This window comes from Ursus arctos, unplaced genomic scaffold, assembly GCF_023065955.2.
Source record: "Ursus arctos isolate Adak ecotype North America unplaced genomic scaffold, UrsArc2.0 scaffold_16, whole genome shotgun sequence".
NCBI classification, from domain to species: domain Eukaryota; kingdom Metazoa; phylum Chordata; class Mammalia; order Carnivora; family Ursidae; genus Ursus; species Ursus arctos.
Window position 1 is genome coordinate 27620239 of NW_026622830.1, and position 25402 is coordinate 27645640.

General features: G+C 44.9%; 1 protein-coding gene across 1 annotated transcript; it reads right to left on the reverse strand.

Moving 5' to 3' along the window:
- Positions 1-232: 232 nt before the first annotated feature.
- On the reverse strand, positions 233-25402 carry LOC113258253 (signal-regulatory protein beta-1-like). The gene is made up of 6 exons (XM_057312617.1): positions 25273-25402; positions 10263-10616; positions 7514-7834; positions 6619-6939; positions 3185-3292; positions 233-2638 (listed from the first exon to the last, which is right to left on the reverse strand). The coding sequence occupies exons 1-5, from the start codon at positions 25340-25342 to the stop codon at positions 3195-3197; spliced, it is 1164 nt and encodes a 387-aa protein (XP_057168600.1). The 5' UTR covers positions 25343-25402; the 3' UTR covers positions 233-2638; positions 3185-3194.

A 25402-nucleotide genomic window follows, 5' to 3' on the forward strand; every position in this document is an offset into this window, starting at 1 on the left:
TAAAACCTGGGTATAGAAACACAGAAATCTTTCTACCACACATTTCCTTGCATTGTCCCCCAACAGGTTACAAGGAACAGAGATTCTGCTGAGGACAAGCTGTTGATTTTTTTTGTAATAGAGTTACTTTTCTGGAGCAGTTGTACATTTAGATTAAATTGTGACAATCATACAGAGTTCCAATATATAGCTGCACACGGTTTCATCTCTTATTAGCATCTTATCATTATTTGGTTCATCTGTTGTAATTAACGAAGTGAGGAAATATATACATACATATATATTTGTCTTAGCTTGGGCTGCTATAACAAAGCACCGTAAATCAGATGCCTTTAAACAAGAGATACTTGTTTCTCACAGTTCTGGAGGCTGGAAGTCTGAGATCAGGGCACCAGGAATTTTCGGTTGTGATGAGAACCCTCTTTGTGGTTGTAGACTGCTGACCACTTGTCATCTCACCTGGGGGATGGGTGAGCTGGTTGTCTGGCCTCTGTTCCTGACGGCATTGATCCCACTCATGAGGACTCCACCCTCATGACCTCATCACCCATCAATGATCCCACCTCCAAATCCCATCACACTGGATTTTAGATTTCAACATTGGAGCTTTGGAGAGACACAGATATTTAGGCCAGAAGAGAATTCCTTAGTTTTTACCCCAATGTCCCTTTCCGTTCCAGAAGTCCATGCAGGATACCACATTACATTTTCTTGTCATATCACTTTAGGCTCCTCTCAGCTGTGACAGATTTCCCAACTTTGTTTCCAGGTGATGGCCTGATAGTTGTGAGGAGCATTGCTCAAGTATATCATGGGATGTCCCCCTGCAATTTGTTGGATGCTTTTCTCATAAGCAGACTGGGATGACGGGCTTGGGGAGGAAGGCCACAGAGGAAAAGTGCTGCTTTCATCACACTGTTCCAGGGAGCATACTGTGGCTGTGGTTTAGGACTGTTGGTGAACCCCTGATCATCTGGCTGAACTGTACTTGTCAGGCGTCCCCTCTGTAGTTACTCTTTTTTCCTCCTTTTCATTCTTCTTCTTTGGAAGGCAGTCACAACAAGCAGCCCCCACTTCAGGAGTGGAGAGTTATGCTTCCCCCCGTAGGGTGAAATTTCTATATAAATCATTTGGGACTTCTCTGCACAGGTCATTTGTCTTCTCCTGAATTTATCAATTTATTCACATTTTATTTATATCAATATGGGCTCAAAGATATTTATTTTATTTTTGAAGATTTTTATTTATTTATTTATTTGACACACACAGAGAGAGAAAGAGCATGAGCATGGGGAGCAGCAGGCAGAGGGAGACAAAGAAGCAGGCTCCTCCGGAGCAAGGAGCCTGACACGGGACTCGATCCAGGGAACCCAGGATTGTGACCTGAGCCAAAGGCAGACTATTAACTGACTGAGCCACCCAGGCACCCCAAAGATATTTGTTTTATGTATGCAGTTATAATCAGTCTTAGTCAATTCAGGTAGCTGCAAAAAAATTCCCAGACTGGGTGGCTAATAAACACAAGAAAGAACTTGATCGTAGTTATGGTGCCTGGAGTCTGAGATTAGAACCTGTTAGAGAGAAGGCAATGGTCGAGGAAGGCATGCGGGTGGCTGAGATCAGGGAGTAGCCCTGGGAGTGAGCAGTGTGCAGATTCTGGGTGGAGCTCACTGGGGAGTGGCAGGAGGCTTGCACTCACTCCTCAGAGCTTTGCAGGAATTTTGCAAGCTAGTTGTTAACCTGTAGGTAGCTTGGAATTGGCCACATTGGGAGTGTTGACACACAGAAGTCCACGAGCACCACAAGTCAGGCTTCTTTTCCTCTCTGAGAGTGGACTGTTTCACGTTTACCATCCCAACACTGGACACAGCATTCTGAAGGCAGAATTGAACGTGGGATATAAATAAGAAAATCAAGGCTGGCTCCAGGCTTCTAGACTGCCAGCTTGAGTACATGAGCTGTGGGGTCGGGAAGGATGAAGGTGATGGAAGAGCGAGTGTTCCCATCATAGGGAGGAGGGAATCTTGTCTCTGGGATTGAGGAGTATGACATGTAGGCAAAGAGGAAGGAGAATCATTTCTCTTCTGCAAACCAGCATGGGATTCATTTGTATTTAAGACCCAATGGAGAACCTCACCAAGGCTGGGGAGGCTGGGGCTTGGCAGGAATAACTCCTGAGAGCATGGACATGAGAGTGTAGTTCATGGCCACGGTCCCCAGGAGATGGATGAGAGATACCTGGGATGTGTAGATGTGACTTGTTTCTCACATTCCAGGCAGATATCCATGCTTCAGACCTCAGAGCAACTTCCCATGGCCCCTGCTGAGGACCTGGTATGAAGACACAGCTCTGGGGCATCAGGGACCCTGAGAAGGAGCAGCAGGAGGTGTGGGGAAGTGGGTCTCAGGGGGAAGCAAGGCACTTGGGGGCAGAGTCGTGGAAGCTTCTAGTTGTTCCTTCTGTTAGGCCGGGTCCCTCAGGAAAGGAAGCAGGCAGCAGAGACTGAGGGTGGCATGTAGCAGGGGAGGAAGGAAGGTGCTGTGGGACCCATGTTCACAGTTAATTATCTGCTCATCATTCCAGAAATGCTCCCCATGTGTCTCCTATGTCCTCAGTGCTATTTTCCTCCTGGGACACCTGTTGTGAGAGGACAGGCAACTCCTGACATTGGACTCTTCCACCTCAGCTTTCCTCCCTCCCCTCCTCCCTTCCCCCTGATCCCCCAATCCTAACCCCTCCAGTGTGTCCCACACAGGGTCAGAGTGGAAGCCGTCTTTTGAGCAGCCATCTGGCACTTGTCAACCTTCCTCTAAATGTGGACATCTTGTAGGCAAAAGAGCACCAGTGCTCAAATAATCTAGAGATGATCTCCAAGGGATCCTCCCACCGAGCTGCCTCTCATTCATCCCCTCTGCCCACTTCCTTCCCAGAAGCCCAAGAACGCTGTGCACATTCGTTGAAAGGTTTGACCACACTCACCTCTTACAGACCCTCACACAGTTCCTGGGAGTTGAGAACCTGTCAGAGGGATCCCTGAGGTTCCTGAGGGTATTGAGTTAGGTGTATCACCTGCTCTTTACTCCAGGTGGGTGCTGACCCTGTGTGACCTGTGGTCTGCCCCTCTTCCTGACTTGGCTACTTCTGGGTCTGATCTTGGCCAGCCATCACTGTCCCACAACTTACAGTCAGGCGCTCACTTCCTGTGGGCATAGATGGCAGAGACAGCGATGAGCAGCAGCAGCTTTGGGCTCAGGGTGACAGCCACCAGGAGTGGAGTAGACAGCTCTTGGACTGGAAATGAAAGGATAGGAGGCACCATCAGAGGGGGCACCCAGGAGTCCCTTCCCTGGGACCTCCACTTACGTCATATGAGGCCACCTGGCCCCATCAATGCTCTGAAGGCCAGGAACCTCCACTGCACTGAAGACTGAGGTAGACTTCAGGGTAAGAAGTTCCTTATCTAATGTACCCTTCTCAGGGTACCAGGTGTACTTCTTGATGGAAGGGTTGGATAGAATGAGTTCTCAGTAACCCAGCGATGTGGTTTACTGACTCGGTCCTCACACCCAACAGGGCAGGTTGTATATCCTTTTTCTAATGAGAAAACAGGCTCAGAGTTTATGGAGGGTCATAAGATGAGTGGGAAACCCCAGGGAAATCCGTCACTGGTGTCTCGTAGGATCACTCTGACACCTTGTCTTTTGTCTGCGGCATGTCCAACATCTCAGGGTCATAAGAACGAATGTCAGCCTGGCCTCGAGTAGAGTGAGGACAGATGTCACTGTGAGTGAGGTGCAAGTCTGCCCTGCTTTGCTTTATGTCTGGGGCTCGATGACCTCATGTTTTCATGTGCTGAGGGAGGCCTCAGGGTGGCCTGACCTCATGAGGCCTGCTGGCTGGACAACACCCTGGGGAGGCAAGGAAATGGGGTCTAATGCTGGAGAGGGGCTTCTAACACCATCCAGCCCACCTGGACCCCAGTGCCTACATCAGCTGACATCTTTCTGTTGGACATAGAGGTTGGATCTGGTAGCACAGCTTCATATTCTTTACCTTTTCACAATAACTGGTTTTTGCTTTTATGTTTATGTAGTGAGATTGAATTAATTTTTTGAAATATATGGCATAATCTTAAAGGAAGGAGCAGAGAGCTCACCGTATTAGCCCCTGGCATGTTGGAGGATGGCAGGTCTTGACTGGGTGGCCCTTTGGTCTTTTTCTCAGTTGACAGAGCTGTACTGCCCATGTTTCACTTGCTTAGAGGGGAGCCTGCAGCAGATGACTTCAGGAAGTGGGGGTACAGAGGTTTAACCCCTCCACTCCATTTAAAACAACTCGAAAAGAGCATCCAGCTGGCCAGCCCTCTGTGCATGGGCCATGTCTTGCTGTTCTGTATTGTGTTCAACATCTCCCTTTGCCAGTTCTGCCCCCTTCCCTCTCTCATGCACGTGGATGGGGCAGCACTTCAGAGTGAGTTTCCCCTTCTGCTATGATCCGAAGCCAGCTCTAATGTGCGCATTTGGACCTGGTCTCTTTCAGTCGGCTGGCCAAGAAGTCCCCAGCCCTGGTGGCAGATAGAGCAGGGTATGTCCAAGATATCCTGGCTCCACACTCCAGATTCCCTGGGGAACAGAAGGCGGCTCAGGCGTGGCATTAGAACAAAGAAAGGCTAGTTGCAGTAAACTTTGTTCCCATTAAAAAAATGAGCAGGAGCAAGCAGGAAATAAAAAAGAGGAGAAAAAGCCATGAAATTAAAAACAAACAATAGAGAAAATCACTGAAACAAAAGTGGGTTCTTTGGAAAGATCGGTAAAATTGAAAAATTTCTGGCAGTTCTGACAATGAAAAAAATGAGAAATGGCATATTTTCAACATCAGGAATGAAATAGGGGATCACTACAGACCCTACAGACATCAAAAGGACAAGGTAATATCATGAGCAGCTCTATGGGCAGAAATTCAACAACTCAGAGAAAATGGACCAAATTCCTCAAAAGCACCCCTCCCACAAGCATCCAATATAAAATGAAGAATTTGATTAGCCCTAGCTATTCAGATTTTTTTTTTCAAATTAAAAAAAAGAAGTGTGGTTGTCCAAGTGTTTCACAGGAAAATTCTTTCAATCATTTACAGCTGAACTAAAACCAAGTTAGGTGACAAAATAAAGTTATACTGGAAATTTTGGGAAAATCTGAATATATACTCCATTTTAGATGCTCTTAGGGAATTCTTGTTAATTTTACAAAGTGTGTAATGATATTGCTTTCATAGAAAACCAATTACATTAATCATATGACCACACAAGTGTGGGCTCCGTTTGCAACTGGATGTGCATCCATGACTAAGTCATTAGTGGACACAATTACGCAACTTCTCCAAACTTGTAGTTTTAAGGGAAATCATTAGTTCTCCCCTTCCTATCTCTACGCTCCCAGCTGAGCTGGGAAATGGATACTCGGAGAAGCCAGTGTTGACCCAGCAGTGAGGACAATGTCATAGGGCATGTTAGAAGGATCATGGGCCTTTCAGAGGTATTGCAGAGCAGACTCCTGGAAAACTGGCTCAAACTCCTCCTGATGTTACATGAGAGAGAAAGAAGAAATATTTTGGTGGTAGAAAGGGGACTCTAGGTCTTTGGGGAAAGACCCTGCTGCTATAATTGACACATGTTTGTTGTACATGTTCCTGGTTCCTGTCTTCAGGGACTGGGGTTCCCTTGACTAGTTTATTTCCTCACCTACTCTAAGGGCAGGAAATCTTTACCATCTGGCCCTCACTGCTCCCTGAGTCCCTTCTGTAAAATTCCAGGTCACAGGGTTGGTTGAAGCAGGAAAGATCAGAAATGAACTCTTTTTTTTTTTTTTAAGATTTTTTTTAAATTTATTCGACAGAGATAGAGACAGCCAGCGAGAGAGGGAACACAAGCAGGGGGAGTGGGCGAGGAAGAAGCAGGCTCATAGCGGAGGAGCCTGATGTGGGGCTCGATCCCATAACGCCGGGATCACGCCCTGAGCCGAAGGCAGACGCTTAACCGCTGTGCCACCCAGGCGCCCCCAGAAATGAACTCTTAACTACAGAGAACAAACTGATGGCTACCAGAGGGGAAGAATGAGGGGAAGGGCTAAGGGGTGATGGGGATTGAGGAGCGCACTTGTGATGAGCACCGGGTGATGTACAGAAGTGTCGAATCACTGTATTGTGCACCGGGAACTAGTACGACATTGTATGTTAACTATGTTGGATTTAAATAAAAATTTAAAATTAAAAAAAATGAACTGGAATTGGCATAAAGTAAATGTGCTGTGAGCGGACATGAATATTGCTGGTCTGCTGTCACAAACAAGGGGACGAAGGAGACCCCAGGTGTGAGCACACACGGTCACCGGGAGCCTGGTCAAGACTCAAATCTCCAGGTCCTCAGGGTCCCTTCCAGAATTTCAGAGTGGCAGGTGCAGACATTTCCTGGGGTGGTGATGGAAAGGTCTAGAAGGGATAAGAGAGCAGGCCCAGGTGAGAAAGAGCAGGAGCAGGGGGTGGATGGAGGGGTATGGACTTAATCACTGTCAGGGGAAGGAGCAGGGGGCAGGCCACTAAGAAGAGGATCAATGAGGTCTCACCCTGGTCCTTCTGCTGGGCAGAGGCCACAAGGGTGTGGTTTTTGGTGACCGCGGGCTGCCCGTCATGCTGCACCTGGCAGGTGAGCACCACATCTTCCCTGTGGGTGGATGATTTCACCAGGAGCCAGCTCGTCCAGTTAAACGTCCCATCCTTGTTCTCTGTGAGGTTCGAGGCCGTTGAGGCCGTTTCTGTTCGGGACACGTTTCCATTCTCCAACCAGGTCAGCTGTAGGCGCTGGGGATAGAACTTTGTCACTTGGCAAGTGACATTCACCTGGTCCCCTGCCACGGGTTGCTGGGAAACCTCCAAGGTGGGCGGAACTGAAAGAGCACAGAGCAGAAGCTCTGACCTTATGGAACAGACAGATCACAGCGGAAGGCTCGAGAACCTAGCTCCCACCACACAGCAAGGGAATCACCCAGAACAGTGCTGGTGCTCAAACACTGAGGGTAGTGTCTGCATATGAATGAAATCCCTAAGCACAGTGCCCAGCACACAGTAGGTGCTCAAGGACTGGTAGCTCCTATTAGGCTAAGAATGAGTGAAATCAAGATACTCAGTCCATGGCATGCAGTTGGAATAGAATAACTGTAGCAAAATAAATGACATCAGCAAGCACACGGTGGCTTGGATTACAGCAGGTGCTCAATAATTGGGATTGCTATGGTAAAGTAAATGAACCACCCAGCACAGTGCTGGCACACGGTAGGTGTTCACCCCGCAGCTGCCATGAAAACAGTAGGGGATGACGGTGCATCTAGGTGCGCGGTGACTGGGAGGGTCTGTCAGATGTCAACCCCGGGCAGTGGAAGGCCTGGGGCAGAGTGGGGGAGGGGCAGGCCCAGAGACTTGGGGGCCAGACCCGGGCTTGGGCTGGGGGTGAGGAGGGTCTACCTCGGAGGACCGCAGACAAGTTGGCAGTCCCACGGAGAGGAGGGCCCCCCTGCAGGGTCACGTGGGTCACCTCGCAGATGACCTGGGAGCGAACGTCCCCCGGGGCCAGCGCCAGCCTGGTCGTGCTGGAGATGTTGTAGGAAGTGCCGTGTCCCTCTGCGTCCACGGTGGTCTGGGAGGCTGCGAGCTCATTCCCGTTTTTGAACCATCTCAGGGTGATGTTTCTGGGGGAGAAGCCGTGGGACTTGCAGGTGAAGCTCACTGTCTGCTCAGGCGAGGCCCTGGCCGCGGGGCCCGACACCACGGGAGGAGAGGGTTTGGCTACAAGAGGAGCATTTGTGATCAGTAAGCATGACTGTGGTCATCAGCAGTAAGGACACATGTGTGACACTGTGGAGAACCCTCAGCCCTTCGGATAGTGTGGGGAGGGCGGTGTCATCTCCTCATCGCACAGAGGAGGACCCCTGGTTCCAGAGCTGAACTCTGAGTCGGGGACAGGGCCCAGGTGCAGCTCCAGACCTGAGTTCAAGGTCCCCCTTCTCTTCTCTGCCAGGTGACTTGCCACCAATCTGGGCACAGGAATGACATTTCTGATGGGTGTGACTCTTGGCATCAACCATCCTAGCTGCCTCCCTGCAAACCTTACTGAGGTCAGAGAGTCCGTGCAGGGGAAGCAGGGGCAGAGCGGGACCCCCATTTAAGAAGGAACCAGCCTGGGCAGCCCACAGGAGGTGTGGCCGTGGCATAGCGTGGGCTCCTCCTGTGTGACATGGGACAGCAGGCATGTCTCCTTCCTGGGGTCGCAGTGAGGGGCAAGTGAGGGAATACAAGCAGTTCTGCTTGGAATTTATCACTGAAAATGCACATGGAAAGGAGCAGATGAATCAGAAAGCCTCTGAAAGTTAAGTCAGCCTCAAGAGAATGTTAAACTCCCGCTCTGAATATTCTTCCCAAGGCTTGATAAATAGATCCAGCTTGACCACGTTTGGGGTCAAGGTTTTGGAAATTATGCCCTGTGATCTCCTTACATGTTCAAATATTGACAACGTTGTGAGGGAACTCCCCCTGCGTAGTCTCTGTCTACACCTCGCCAAGGAGCCTACCTACTTGGGTCCAGGCACAAAGGCGCTGCCCCTCACCCCTCATTGCATCCCAGGTGGGCTTCCCATGGCCTCCAGCTGTTTCATCCACAACAGAGCAAGGGTCCCACATTTTCCATCCCGACAGTGTCCACCACCCTCCTCTCACCCTTTGAGATTCTCCACTGCAAGCATTCATGGGGAGGGTCCCTCTGGGTGCCCAGACCTGCTGACCTGTAGCAACAGAGGGAGGACGTGGGGTCCCTACAGCTGAGTCTAGAATATGAACTCTTGCCCAGGGGACCCAGACACCCTCCAGGATGTGCCTGCCAGTCACCCTCAGTCTGCAGAGCCAGGAATGGGGTGTCTGGTGTTGCTGGGATTGCGGGGGCCCCTCTGTTCCGTCCAGGCTGCCGCTTCAGGCTGCTCCGTGAAGGAGAGCATCGCACAGAAGGGAAAGCGTCCTGATGCTCTTAGACGTGAGGAACCGTGTCCTCTAGGAACAGGCTCAACTCTTCATGAGTTGTTTTGGGACCTGTGTGATCTGGGCGTGCAAAGCTCTCCTCATGAGTGTTTTAATGCTTATTGCTGACAAAGGGAACAATACAAGATTTTCAAGGAGAGGATTGGAAGTTTCTCCGCTTTGACCAGCACAGTGAGTGTGCAAAGAGCAGTGCTGTGAGTCAGGGTGTGGCTCCCGTCCCTGGTCAGGCCAGATCTGCTCAGCCTCAGTGTCCCCATCCATAAAAGGGGCTGAGATGGCCCCTCGACTTCATCCACTGTCACGCAGGGCATCACAGTGTGGGCAGCTTGGGGAAGAGGAAGGCGTGCTCTCCTAGGAGGCACAGGTCTGCCTGGTGCTGAAGCCACGTACCAGCTGTGGCTCCAGGCAAGGGAAGCACCACGGGAACTTCTGTAATGTCTGCACAGTCAGGATAAAGCCTCCTTCAGGCTTATGTCCAGGCGCTGTGGGGAGACTCAGTCACTATTACAGGAGTCAGGCCAGAATTGCATGAAGCTTTTCTGGACGGACCCACAACAAATGCCTAACCTCTGGCATCTTCTCTGCCCATGTGGTCAGACTATACAGTGAGCCTGGGCCTCTTCTCACTGTGATTTTTCTGAAGCTGAAAGAAAGAAAGACATTGTCCCCCCTCCCTGCGTGGGTGCATTTGTCCACCCTGGAAGGGAAGGGAATGTCAGCCTCATGAGAGAGGAACACTTGCCTGTTTTGTTCCCTGCTGCTTCCCCCACACCCAGAGCAGAGCCTGCACACAGCAGGTGCTCAGTAAGTGCTGAGCCAAGAGAAGACTGGCCACATAGAAGGGAGTGCTCTCTGGAGGCAGGGGTGAAGTAGGACTTTGTGACTGGGCAAGTCACTCAGAATTTCAGTCCCTCATCCTGGAACCAGACGGCTGGTCAGGAGTGGAAAAGGCGAGAACTGTGGAGCCCACAGACTGGGGTTCTGGAGTTTCGCATGGTTTTACAGCCGTGTGACCCTGAGCAAATAGCATGACCTTTCCGAGCCTCAACTTCCCTGATCTGTGAAAGGGGCTCAAGTCAGGGGCACCCACCACAACACCTGGTTCTTCACTGTTCCTTAGACAATGGAGCGCATTCTTGTTTACTTGTCACCAGCAGGGGGACAAGGAGGCCCAGGCCATACTCACCGCTCACGGTGACCTGGGTGCCGGGTCCAGACTTTAACTCCACATCAGGGCTGCCTCTCTGGAACTTCACACAGTAGTAGGTTCCGGTGTCTGCTGGGGTGATGTTACTGATGCGGACGGAGAAGTCCACGTTGTTTCTCTTTGTGACGTCTGAAACATTTGTTACTCGGGGGAAGTGGCCTCCTCTGAAATTGTAGACTGACTCCCGGGCTGGCCCTGTGCCCCGGAACCACACAACTGGCCCAATGGGGAGCAGAGAGGTCACGGTGCAGCGCAGAGTGCCTGTCTGTCCAGCTGCAACAGACACGGACTTGTCAGGCTGGATCACCTGCAGCTCCTGCTCGCCTGCCGCACCTGGAGGGAAACAGCCGGCATTTATTGCTCCTGACGTGATCCTGTACGTCCCCTCAAGTGTTTATCCACAACAGCTCACTGACGGAGAGCGCACCGTGAGCGGGCTTGGAGCTCAGCATGTCACATGGACTCGCCATGCAGCCCTCCCCACGAGCCTGTAACGTGAGACCCCATCACCAATGAGGAAACTGAGACACAGAGAGACTCCGTGATGTGTCACACAGCAGGTGTGAGTGCCTCAGCCTCTCTGAAGTGTGGTGTTTCACCAAGTGTTTCTGGTTGTCCACTTTCTGGCCTCATGGCGTGTTGCACTCTCTGGACCCTTGCATTCAGGGGGACCCCGAGACTTCTTTAGACCACTGTGTGTGAGCTGAAGGGAGGGATGTGTTATGTGGGCTGTGCATTTCACTTCCAGATCCTCTGTTGGTCCACTTCCCTCCTCCACACGCACGTGCACGTGCTGGGTCTGCTGATCAGTCTGGACACGTGAGTGAGGGTGATGACAGAGCTTCCACACAATGAACAGGTAGGTTAAATGAGAAGTAGAGTAGTGTTCAAATCCCTGGGATTTTCCTCCATAGTCCAATCATATCATATTAGTTTCCTAGTGTTGCTGTAACAAATTATTAAAAATGTAGTGTCTGAAACCTGCGTAAGTGTACTATCTTGTATTTAGGGATCAGGAATCCAAAGTTGGTGTTGTTGGGCTAAAACCAAGGTTCAGCCAAGCCGCATTTCTTTTTTCTTTTTTAAGTTTTAACTTTTGTTTATTTATTTTCAAAAAAATTTTTTAAATTTTTTTTCAGTTCTGTAGAGAACTCTTTTTTAAATTTTAAAATAATTAGTAAGAATGGGAAGAAGAAAGGGGTGGGTAAAAAGAAGGGAGAATGAACCATGACAGACTATGGACTCTGGGAAACAAACTGAGGGCTTCAGAGGGGAGGGGGGTGGGGGATCGGGATAGGCTGGTGATGGGTAGTAAGGAGGGCACGTATTGCATGGTGCACTGGGTGTTATACGCAACTAATGAATCATCGAACTTTACATCAAAAACTAGGGATGTACTGTATGGTGACTAACATAATATAATAAAAAATCATTTTAAAAAAAGGTATAATAAAATATCAAGAGAAAAAATCAATTGACCCTAATGTAAGTTCTATTTCTGCACTTTCTTTTTTTAAAATTTTTTTAATAATATTTTTTATTATACTATGTTAGTCACCATACAGTACATCCCCGGTTTCCGATGTAAAGTTCGATGATTCATTAGTTGCGTGTAACACCCAGTGCACCATGCAATACGTGCCCTCCTTACTACCCATCACCGGTCTATCCCATTCCCCCACCCCCCAACCCTCTGAGGCCCTCAGTTTGTTTCTCAGAGTCCATAGTCTCTCATGTTTCATTCCCCCTTCTGATTACCCCCCCTTTCTTTATCTCTTTCTTCCCCTACCGATCATCCTAGTTCTTATGTTCCATAGATGAGAGAAATCATATGATAGTTGTCTTTCTCTGCTTGACTTATTTCACTTAGCATTATCTCCTCCAGTGCCGTCCATGTTGCAGCAAATGTTGAGAACTTGTTCTTTCTGATAGCTGAATAATATTCCATTGTATATATGGACCACAACTTCTTAATCCAGTCATCTGTTGAAGAGCATCTCGGCTCCTTCCACGATTTAGCTATTGTGGACAATGCTGCTATGAACATTGAGGTGCATATGGCCCTTCTCTTCACGACATCTGTCTCTTTGGGGTAAACACCCAGTAGTACAATGGCTGGGTCATAGGGTAGCTCAATTTTTAACTTTTTAAGGGACCTCCACACTGTTTTCCAGAGTGGCTGTACCAACTTGCATTCCCACCAACAATGTAGGAGGGATCCCCTTTCTCCACATTCTCTCCAGCAATTGTTGTTTCTTGCCTTGTCAATTTTTGCCATTCTAACTGGGGTAAGGTGGTATCTCAGTGTGGTTTTGATTTGAATTTCCCTGATGGCTAATGATTTTGAACATTTTTTCATGTGTCTGTTAGCCATTTGTATGTCTTCATTGGAAAAGTGTCTGTTCATATCTTCTGCCCATTTTTTTTATTTGTTTATTTGTTTCTTGTGTATTGAGTTTGAGAAGTTCTTTGTAGATCTTGGATACCAGTCTTTTATCTGTAGTGTCATTTGCAAATATATTCTCCCATTCCATGGGCTGCCTCTTAGTTTTCTTGACTGTTTCCTAGGCTGTGCAGAAGCTTTTTATCTTGATGAAGTCCCACAAGTTCATTTTATCTTTTGTTTCTCTTGCCTTTGGAGATGTGTCATGAAAAAGGTTGCTTTGGCCGATGTCGTAGAGGTTGCTGCCTATGTTCTCCTCTAGAATTTTGATATTCTTTTGCATGTAGCTGTCCAATTTTCCCAGCACCATTTATTGAAGAGACTGTCTTTTTTCCACCGGATGTTTTTTCCTGCTTTATCAAAGATTAGTTGCCCAAAGAGCTGAGGGTCCATTTCTGGGTTCTCTATTCTGTTCCATTGGTCTATGTATATTATATCTTTTTAATTCATGTAATCATCACCTAGATCAACAAATAGAACATTACCAGTAGCCCAGAGGCGCCCCCTTGTGTTCCCTCCCAGTCAATACCCCCACTACCCTCAAATGTTATCACAGTCCTCATTACTAACAGCTAGAATAGTTTTTGAGCTTTGCAAACATAGAATCACCTAGTATATATTCTTTGGTGTCTGAATCGCTTTCCTTGATATTAAATTTTTAGATTTATTCATGTTGTTACATGCAATAGTATGTTTGCTGCATTTTTTAGTTGAGATAAAATTCATGGATCATGAAATTCACCTTTTAAAAGTGTACAATTCAGTTGTTTTTAGGATATTTTATGTATAGTATGTTTTTAGCATATTCATAACATTGTGCACCCATCACCACTATTAAATTCCAGAACATTTTCATTACTCCAAAAAGATACACTGTCCCTTTCCCCATGAGCTGTCATTCCCCACTCCCTCCATCCCCCAGTGCCTGGCAACCACTGATCTACTTCCTTTTCTACGGATTTGCCTCTTCTGGATAGTTTTAATGTAGATCCTACAATTCTTTGTATCTGGCTTGTTTCACTTGGCATAATGTTTTTGAGGATTATTCATATTATACTATTTATCAGTTCAGTCCTTTTCATGGCTGAATAATAATATTTCATTGTATGGATAGGCCACATTTTGTTTACCCATTCCCTTTTTGACTATTATGAATAACATTACTATGAACATTTGTGTACAAGTTTTTAGGCGAACACATGTTTTCTATTTTGGGGGGTATATACCTGGGAGTGGAATTGCTGGCTATAGGATATAGTATAGTACAAACTCTATGTTCGACAGTTCGCGATAGCAAAGTTAAACTTACAACCTAGAAATTCCATTCTTACCATTTATTTATGTGAAATTTCCAGAAAAAGCACATCCTTAGAGACAGATAGCAGATTAATAGTGCCTGGGCCTGAGGAAGAAAGCCAGGATTGACTGCAAATGGGCATGCGGGGAATGTTTATTTATAGTTAAGGAACTGTCCTAAAAGGGGCTTCAAATAATGGTTGCAGAACCCTGAACATTTACTAAAAAATCATTGAACTGCACACTTAATAATGAGTGAATTGTACTGCATGTAAATTATACCTCAATAAAACTGTCATGAAACATGAAGACAAAACAAAACAGAAAAATCAAAACACAACGAGGAAGCAGTTGTTTTCTAGGGAATGGTACAGGTGACGACTGTAGTTTGCAAAATAATTTCAGCGACCCAGAGACGTCCTTACTGTCTACATAATGCTTTCATGTACCTCAGGACACATGTAACTTGCATCTTGACAATTGAACTTATTGATTGTACTGGATGAATAGACAATAAAGATACGAGTAAATTTAAAGAAAAAAATAAATAAAATAATTACTATATTCAATTAGCCAATATATAGTACAACATTAGTTTTTTTTTCATTATGTTCATTAGGCAACATATAGTACATCATTAGTTTTTGATGTAGTGTTAACTGAACTATTAGTTGTGTATAACACCCAGGGCTCATCACCACACGTGCCCTCCTTAATACCCGTCACCTGGTTTCCCCATCCCCTATCCCCTCCCTTCTGTAACCCTCCGTTATATCGGGAGTCCAGAGTCTCTTTCTTGGTTTGTCTCCCTGTCTGATTTCTTCCCATTCAGTTTTCCCTCCCTTCCCCTTTGACCCCCTGTGCTATTCCTTATGTTCCACATACAAGTGAAACCATATGATAATTGACTTTCTCTGCTTGACTTATTTCACTTAGCATAATCTCCTCCAGTCCCATCCATGTCGATGCAAATCGGTAATCATCCTTTCTGATGGCTGAGTAATACTCCATTGTATCTATGGACCATATCTTCTTTATCCATTCATCTTTTCAAGGGGATCTCGGCTCCTTCCATAGTTTGGTTATTGTGGACATTGCTGCTCTGAACATTGGGGTGCATGTGTCCCTTCTTTTCAATACCTCTGTATCTTTGTCGTAAATACCTAGTAGTGCAATTGCTGGGTCATAGGTTAGTTCTATTTTTAACGTCTTGAGGAACCTCCATACTGTTTTCCAGGGTGGCTGTAGCAGCTTCCATTCCCACCAACGGTGTAAGAGGGTTCTCCTTTCTCCATGACATCAAAAACATTTGTTGTTCTCTGTCTTGTTAATTTTGGCCATTCTAACTGTGTAAGGTGTTAAAATGTCTATGCTGCCCGGAGCAATCCACACATTCAATGCAATACCCTCTCAAAATACCATCGGCATTTTTCACAGAGATGGAACAAACAATCCTAAAATTTGTATGGAACCAGAGAAGACCCTGAATAATAAAAAATTATTATAAAAGAATTAAAAATAAAAAGATACTACAAAATATAACAATGAGAGGACTATAGTACTGACAAGAGAGCAGACATATAGAGTAATGGAATAGAATAGAGAGCTTACCAATAAAACCTCCATATATGGTAAAAAGATTTTCATCAAGAGTGCCAACACCATTCATTCATGGGGGAAAGAACAGTCATAAGATGCTGGGAAAACTGGATATCTACATGCAAAGAATGAAGTTGAACCCTCACCTTCCTCTATATAGACAAATGAGCTCAAATTGGATGAAGGGACCTAAATGTAAGAGTTAAAACTACAAAAATCTGAGAAAAAAAATTGTAGGCAAATCTCATGATGTTTGATTTGGCAATGATTTCTTGGATATGACCACAAAGCACAAATAACCATATATATATAATATATATATTTGTAGTTTTGACTTTATCAAAATTAAAACTTTTTGTAGCAGAGGACAAAAGTGGAAGGACAACTCACAGAATGGGAGAAAATCTTTGCAAAGCATATGTCTCATACAGGATTAATAACCAGCATACTCCTCAATTTCATAAAAACCATCCATGAAAAGCCTACAGCGAATATCATTCTCAATGGGGAAAAGCTGAAAGCCTTTCCCTTAAGATCAGGAACATGACAAGGATGCCCACTCTGGCCATTATTATTCAACATAGTACTAGAAGTCCTTGCAACAGCAATCAGACAACAAAAAGGGATGAAGAGTATCCAAATCGGGAAAGAAGAAGTCAAACTGTCTCTCTTCGCAGATGACATGATACTTTATATGGAAAACCCAAAAGACTCCATCCCCAAACTACTAGAACTTATAGAGCAATTCAGTAATGTGACGGGATACAAAATCAATGCTCAAATCACTTCCATTTCTATACACGAACAATGAGACTGAGGAAAGAGAAATTAGGGAATCGATTTCATTTACAGCACCAAAAATCAAACGTTATCTCGGAATTAACTTAACCAGAGACCTAAAGGATCTATATTCTAGAAACCACAAATCACTCTTGAAAGACATTGAAGAAGACACAAAAATATGGAAAAATATTCCATGCTCATGGATCGGAAGAATTAACATAGTTAAAATGTCTATGCTACCCAGAGCAATCTACACTTTCAATGCCATCCTGATCAAAATACCAATGACATTTTTCGAAGAACTGAAACAAACAGCCCTTAAATTTGTGTGGAACCAGAAAAGGCCCCGAATCACCAAGGAATTGTTGAAAAGGAGAAACAAAGCTGGGGGCATCACGTTGCCGGATTTCAAGCTATATTTCAAAGCTGTGATCACCAAGACAGCATGGTACTGGCACAAAAACAGACACACAGACCAATGGAACAGAATAGAGAACCCAGAAATGGATCCTCGGCTCTTTGGGCAACTAATCTTTGACAAAGCAGGAAAGAACATCCAGTGGAAAGAAGACAGTCTCTTCAATAAATGGTGCTGAGAAAATTGGACAGCTACATGCAAAAGAATGAAACTTGACCACTCTCTCACACCATACACAAAGAGAAACTCCAAATGGATGAAAGACCTGATGTGAGACAAGAAGCCATCAAAATCATGTAGGAGAACATAGGCTGCAACCTCTTTGACATCAGCCACAGCAACTTTTTTCATGACACATCTCCAAAGGCAAGGGAAACAAAGAAAAAATGAACTTGTGGGACTTCATCAAGATAAAAAGCTTCTGTGCAGCCAAGGAAACAGTCAAAAAAACTAAGAGGCAGCCCACAGAATGGGAGAAGATACTTGCAAATGACACTACAGATAAAAGACTAGTATCCAGGGGCGCCTGGGTAGTGCAGTCTTTAAGCGTCTGCCTTCGGCTCAGGCTGTGATCCCAGCGTTCTGAGACCAAGCCCCGCGTCAGGCTCCTCTGCTGGGAGCATGCTTCCTCTCCCACTCCCCCACTTGTGTTCCCTCTCTCGCTGGCTGTCTCTCTGTCAAATAAATAAATAAAATCTTAAAAAAAAAAAAAAGACTAGTATCCAAGATCTACAAAGAACTTCTCAAACTCAATACACAGGAAACAAATAATCAAATCCAAATATGGGCAGAAGATATGAACAGACACTTTTCCAATGAAGACATACAAATGGAAAACAGACATATGAAAAAATGTTCAAAATCATTAGCCATCAGGGAAATTCAAATCAAAACCACACTGAGATACCACCTTACCCCAGTTAGAATGGCAAAAATTGACAAGGCAAGAAACAACAATTGTTGGAGAGGATGTGGAGAAAGGGAATCCCTCCTACATTGTTGGTGGGAATGCAAGTTGGTACAGCCACTCTGGAAAACAGTGTGGAGGTCCCTTAAAAAGTTAAAAATTGAGCTACCCTATGACCCAGCCATTGTACTACTGGGTGTTTACCCCAAAGAGACAGACGTCGTGAAGAGAAGGGCCATATGCACCCCAATGTTCATAGCAGCATTGTCCACAATAGCTAAATTGTGGAAGGAGCCGAGATGCCCTTCAACAGATGAATGGATTGAGAAGATGTGGTCCATATATACAATGGAATATTACTCAGCCATCAGAAAGAACAAGTTCTCAACATTTGCTGCAACATGGATGGCACTGGAGGAGATAATGCTAAGTGAAATAAGTTAAGCAGAGAAAGACAATTATCATATGATTTCTCTCATCTGTGGAACATAAGAACTAGGAAGATCGGTAGGGGAAGAAAGGGATGAATCATGGAACTTTACATCAAAAACTAGGGATGTACTGTATGGTGACTAACATAATATAATAAAAAATATTATTATAAAAAAAAAGAATAGAGAGCCTAGCAATAAAGCCTCCATATATGGTCAAATGATTTACAACAAGAGTGCCAACATGATTCATGGAGAAAAGAACAGTCATAAGGTGCTGGGAAAAATGGATATCTACATGCAAAGAATGAATTTGAACCCTCACCTTCCTCTGTATAGACAAATGAGCTCAAATTGGATGAAGGGGCCTAAATGTAACAGCCAAAACTACAAAATTCTGAGAAAAAAACCCATAGGCAAATCTCATGACGTTTGATTTGGCAATGATTTCTTGGATGTGACCACAAAAACACACAAAACTGTATATATCTATATCTATAGTTTGACTTCATCAAAATTGAAACTTTTTGTAGCAGAGGACAAAAGTGGAAGCTCAACTCATGGAATGGGAGAAAATCTTTGCAAAGCACAAGTCTCATACAGGATTAATAACCAGCATACATAAAGAACTCTTACAATTCAACAACAAAATAACAAAGAGCCCAACTAAGATGGACCAAGGACTAGAATAGACTCTTCTCTAGAGATCTTCTCATTCAAATGGTTAGAAAGCACATGAAAAGATGCTGAACATCACTAGTCATTAGAAAATGAAAATGAAAACCACAATGAGGTATCCCCTCATCCGTTAGAATGCCTTTTATCAAAAACAAAACAAAGCAAAACAAAATACAATACAATGAAATAAAAATATCAGAAAATAAATGTTGAGGGGCGCCTGGGTGGCTCAGTTGGTTAAGTGTCTGCCTCCAGCTCAGGTCCTGATACCAGGGTCCTGGGATCGAGCCCCACATCGGGCTCCCTGCTCAGCGGGGAGCCTGCTCCTCCCTCTCCCTCTGCCTGGTGCTCTGCCTACTTGTGCTCTCTCTCTCTCTGACAAATAAATAAATAAAATCTTTTTTTAAAAAGAAAGAAATGTTGAGCGTGTTGTGGAGAAATTGAAACTCTTGTACGTTATTGTTAAGAATACAAAGTGACTAACATAACATAATAAAAAATTATTACAAAAAAAAGAATACGAAACGATGCAGTCACTGTGGAAACTGCAGTATTTTCTCTAAAATTAAATATAAAATTTAGATATATGATCTAACAATTCCACTCTTGGGTAAATATCCCCCAAATTAAAAGTAGGCAATTAGATACTTGTACATCAATATTCATGACACCATTTTTCATGATAACCGAAAGGTAACAGAAAAAATTCATTTCTATCCATAGATGAACGGATAAACAAAATCAATATATACAATGAAATACTGTTCAATCTTAAGAAGCAATGATGTTCTGATATGTTTGATAATATGGATGAACCTAAAAAATATTATTCTAAGTGAAATAAGCCAGATACAAAAGGACCAATATATGATTCCACTTACAGGAAGTACCTAGAAGAGATGAATTTTATCTCATTTTTTAATTTATTTTTTTAAATAATTTTTTATTATATTATGTTAGTCACCATACAGTATATCCTTAGTTTTTGATGTCGTGTTCCATGATTCATTATTTGCATATAACACCCAGTGCACCATGCAATACGTGCCCTCCTTAATACCCATCACCGGCCTATCCCAATCCCCCACCCCCTCCCCTCTGAAACCCTCAGTTTGTTTCCCAGAGTCCATAGTCTCTCATGCTTCATTCCCCCTTCTGATTACTCCCCCTTCATTCTTCCCTTCCTTCTCCTACCGACCTTCCTGCTATTTCTTATGTTCCATAAATGAGTGAAACCATATGATAATTGTCTTTCTCTGCTTCACTTATTTCACTTAGCATAGAGATGAATTTTAGATGCAAAAAAGTGGACTAAGGCTTGCCAGTGGTTTGGGGAGAAGAGGAATGGGGAATTCTTGCTTAACGGGTGCAGAGTGTCTGCTCGGGATGTTGACAGAGCTCCTGAAATGTACAGCGGTGCTGGTTTCACAACACTGTGAATGTACTTAATGCCACTGAATGGTTTTCTTAAAAAGGTTGAAACATTAGATTTTGTGTTATGTGTGTTTTAGCACAATACGATCTATGTACTCAGATAGGGAGATCATCCAGGTAGAGACTTTCATTGCATTAAATGGCTTGAGGAAAAAGAGTACATGTGTTGTTCCAGAGGCTGGTAGATTTGACAAACCTGCCCTTCAATGGGGGAGGTAGAACCATGGGAGAAATCAAGCAAAGGGAAGAGCAGGCTTCAATCGTGTTCTGAAAAGAATCGTGGGTGATTCTATGTCTGGACAACGAGTTATGCATTAAAGGAACATGAGTCACCTTCAGGCAATCACTGAACTGCAGGTACAAGACTTTGCAGTTGGATTTCCCTGCCTCAGTGACTAGCCGGTCTTTGGAGACATCAAGAAATACAGAATCATTCCTTCTTACTTGAAGTGTCCTACAAACCAGGCAGGGATATAAATCAGAGGAACAGGCTGCTGGTGCAGCACACGTAGGCTCAGGGTTCTTTTCTATTTCTCTTAGCTGCCCCTCGGGGAGAAAATCTATGCTTCACCCTTGCAGCGTGTGAGCTGGGAAAACCCATTTACTTAGCAGTATTTGCAACCAAACATGCCTCTTAATGAAGCCACGTGCTATTACAGGCGGGTCATGGGTGTGCCAAGGAGATTGGGTGGTTTGTTTTGTTAGTCTGGAAAAGAAGATTGGGGTCAGCAAGCTGAACTGCTAGGACAAAAATGGGAAGAAATAGGAATGCGTGTTGGGGGGAGAAATGGAGGGAATATGGGAGGGAAGAGGGAAGAGGATCAGAGGGTCAAGAGGAGCCAGGGAAATGTGAAAACTCTGTCATCTGTATATCTATAATCCTCTTTCCATCTCTGGCCCAGGCCTTGCCCCTGAACTCCAGATTTGTGTGTCCAACCAGCCATTTGACAGTTTTCTTAGATAGAAATAAACCTGTCATAGTTAGCATGTCCCCAACTTAACTCCTCAATTTCTGCCACATTCTTGAACATCTCAGCTGAGGCACCTTATTTTCCCAGACACTCAGGTCCAAAACCCTTGGAGCTTTTCTTTCCCACCCCAAATCCTATACATCAGGACACCTTGAGCTCCCCTTCTGCCTGCACTCACAGTCTGACCTCTTTCCCCTTTCTTTCCTGACTGCTATCTTGGTTAAAACTGCTTTTTCCTGTTGACATGAGTGCAATGAGCTCTCGAATGCTCTAGTTGTTTCTATCTATGTGCTGTGGAAGTCTCTTCTCAACCAAATGCTAGATGAATTTAAAACTCATGTTGGGTCATGTCAGCTATGTCTTCAAAACCTTGCGTTGGTAACCAGTTCACTTAGAATAAAAGCCCAAATCCTTAAACAGAGCAGGAGGATTCTACTCTCATGCTGTTCCTATGCTGTTCAGGAAGTCTCTTCCTCCAGAAAATACATGGCTCACTCCCCACCTTCTCATAATCTTTGCTCAAATCTCCATTCTCAGTGATGGCCACTCAGGCTACCTGTTTAAATACATCCCGCCCTGAAGATTCTGACATTGTTGTATCCAGCTGTACTGTTTTTTGTTTTTTTGGGTTTTTTTATTATTATTTTATGTTAGTGACCATGCAGTACATCATTAGTTTTTGATGTAGAGTCCCATGATTCATTATTGCTTATAACATCCAGTGCTCCATGCAATACGTGCCCTCCTTAATACCCATCACTGGGCTAACCCATCCCCCCTCCCTCCTCCCCTCTAAAACCCTCAGATTGTTTCCGGGAGTCCATAGTCTCTCATGGTTCGTCTCCCCCTGATTCCACCCCCCCCTTCATTTTTCCCTTCCTTCTCCTAATGTCCCCCATGCTATTCCTTATGTTCTACAAATAAGTGAAACCATATGATAATTGTCTTTATCTGCTTGACTTATTTCACTTAGCATAATCTCCTCCAGTTCCATCCATGTTGATGCAAATGTTGGGTAATCATCCTTTCTGATGGCTGAGTAATATTCCATTGTATATATGGACCACATCTTCTCTATCCATTCGTCTATTGAAGGGCATCTCGGCTCCTTTCACAGTTTGACTATTGTGGACATTGTTGCTATGAACACTGGGGTGCATGTGGCCCTTCTTTTCACTGTATCTGTATCTTTGGGGTAAATACCCAGTAGTGCAATTGCTGGGTCATAGGGTAGCTCTATTTTTAACTTTTTGAGGAATCTCCACACCATTTTCCAAAGTGGCTGTACCAACTTGCCACCAACAGTGTGAGAAGGTTCCCCTTTCTCCACATCCTTGCCAACATTTGTTGTTTCTTGCCTTGTCACAAAGTGCTGGAACAAACAATCCTATAATTCGTATGTAACCAGAAAGACCCCAAATCTCCAAGGAAAGTTTGAAAAAGAAATCTGGGGGCATCACGTTGCCTGATCTCAAGCTATACTACAAAGCTGTGATCACCAAGACAGCATGGTACTGTACTGTTTTATCTCAACACTCATCACTTGCTGTATTCTATGTTATTTATTGATTTGTTATGTCTACTCTTTCCTGTCCTTTACTTCATGATGATATAACTTCCACGAAGGCAACTACTTTGTCTCTTCTATTCACCAGTGTGCCCTAAGTTCATGTACCAGTTCTTGGTACCTATTAGGCATCCATAAATATTTGTGTAATGTGTAAATTGTCCAGTGCAACACCATTCTGAGACCCTGAATCTATTTTCAATGTAGAATTTCTCAGGAAATTCTCAGGAAGCTGTTTCCCACATAGATGACTTGGAGGAAACAACCATTTGCATATACCCAGAAAGCAGAAACACCCAAGAGAAGCAAACCACAAATGTTCTTCCCCACACCCCACCCTTTCCCACATCCATTGGCAGATCTGCAGAAATCTCATGAGATGGAAGTGGGGCCACCGGGTTTGGGAAGAGCAATGGTTAGACGCGTGAGATCCAGAATCAGGCTGCCTGGACTCCAGTCTTAGCACTACCATTTACCAGTGAGTGATTTTGGACCTTTCTGTGCCTCCTTTTCTTATCTGTAAGGTATGGGTGATGAGAACGTCCAGCTTGGATACAAAGATCACATGACATAATAGACGTAAGCATTTCCAGGTGTGTGGCACATGGAGAGTGCTCAAAAATTTAGAAAGTTATCACTCGTGAGATTACATGAGGCATGGAGGCATCTGTGGACACTAGATGGTTGGGATTGGGATGTATATATAATTATAGCTGCAGATCATACAGGCAGGAGTCCCCATATCGTTTATCTCCTCCTTTCCTCCCCACTCTGATCTAGCACGGAAGGGGACCCCAAGGCAGCACTGGCCAAAGTTCTCCTCATTGCACCAAGAGAGAAGTTTGTTTGGTAGAATGATGTGTGTATTCTAGCAGTGTTAATGAGAGAGAAGCGAGCATCCGAGGAGCACAGAGGAATGCTGCCTATGTAAATGAATATTTACTCAAAGTACAAATCTTCCTCCCCAGTGCCCAACATGGAGTAATGACAAAGAGCATTTTGACGTTGGATTTTTCCCAGCCTCACACCCCAACAATTGCAGCACCCAAAGTAATGTTTGTTAATGGCAATAAGCATAGACAAAGCAGTCTCCTATGACAGCCTTTATAAGTAATGGAGAAGCGTGGGGGAAATCCAAGGTACAGAGAGAGAATATGGCTAATGGATCAATCAAGTCAACTGGCTGCTAGCGAGGTCACTGTTTTCCGGGGCCTTTCTTCAGTCCCCTAGCCACAGTCTATACCCCCCATATTACATCTGCTCAACAGGCAATGACTGTGCTACCACGCAGACAGGACAAGAGGAGGAGGGTCACTGGGTGGAAAGTACCACCAGTAATCGACACATTATCATTTACTAATGTGGATCAATAGTATCAATGGTGTTCAAGCATGCTGTGTGTGCTCTCTCCGTCACCTGGTTCTCATCATGGGAAACACCAGGCAAACCACAACTGGGGAACATTCCACAAAATGAAAAGGTCATGGAAGACTGATTGGAAGAGACTAAGAAGCCATGCTAACTACATGCGATGTGGGTTCCTAAGAGCTTGGTGGAGGGTGAGAGGTGGGTGTAGACAAGTAGAAAAAGAGGGTGAGTAGCTGAGAGAAGGAACCAAACACGTGTTCAGAGTGCATTTCATGTAGACTGGACATGATGTGAAGAGAAAAAGGAAAGCCTTTTCAAAATCCTGAGTGTGTGCACTCACGTGTGTACCCTACCTCACACCCAGTCGTGTGTGTACAGACACACAGACACACACAAACATGAGTGCATTCCAAGTGTATATACAGTGTGTGGCCTAGCATGCTGGTATACAAAGAATTTTGAGGATTAAATGAAATTGTAATACATGTTAAATTTCAGTAAACATTTGGCACATAGGAAACATCCAAGATATCATTAACAAGAGTTTGGGAGTACAGCCAGCACAAGTAGAAACCTGGAGACCTCTGAGTGGGATGAGTGATGGCTCTTTTGTTTGCCTCTCTGTGTTTTCTGACGTTTCTGCAATTAGCCTCCACGGAGGAGGAGCCAAGCAGCATAACATGGTTAAGAGGATGAACTGTGGAGCTGAGTGGCCCGGACATGAGTCCCAGCTGCTCCACTGACTTAGGTAGGTGACTCTGAGCTGGTTGGTCTCTCTGCCTCAGCTTCCCCATCTGCAATCAGGAGTCCAGTCATAGCTAATAGGTGGGAGTTGTGAGGATTAGATCAATTAATTCACATAAAGTTGTCATTGTTACTAATCGGAACATTGTCTGTTTGGACACTCCTGGTAACCAGCTGCAGGTGACAGATTCATAGAGGAAATGCTCAGATCCCTGATTTCATGCTCTCAGATGACACCCTGTCCTTGGCCTTCTGTGGCAAGTCTGGGGAGCACACCTGTGTTTATGTCCAGGGGCAGGGAGAGGGTGAGGAGGCAGGGAATGGGGAGTCCCCCCCAAGGCAATGCTCACCTGTGAGTCCCAACAGCAGAGCCAGCAGCAGGTAAGGATGAGGGCGGGGTCCGGAGGCAGCAGCCAACATTGTGGAGGCCTGAGGACCCTGCTCTGTGCAGATGTGTGTGCTGGAGAGATGGGGCCTCTC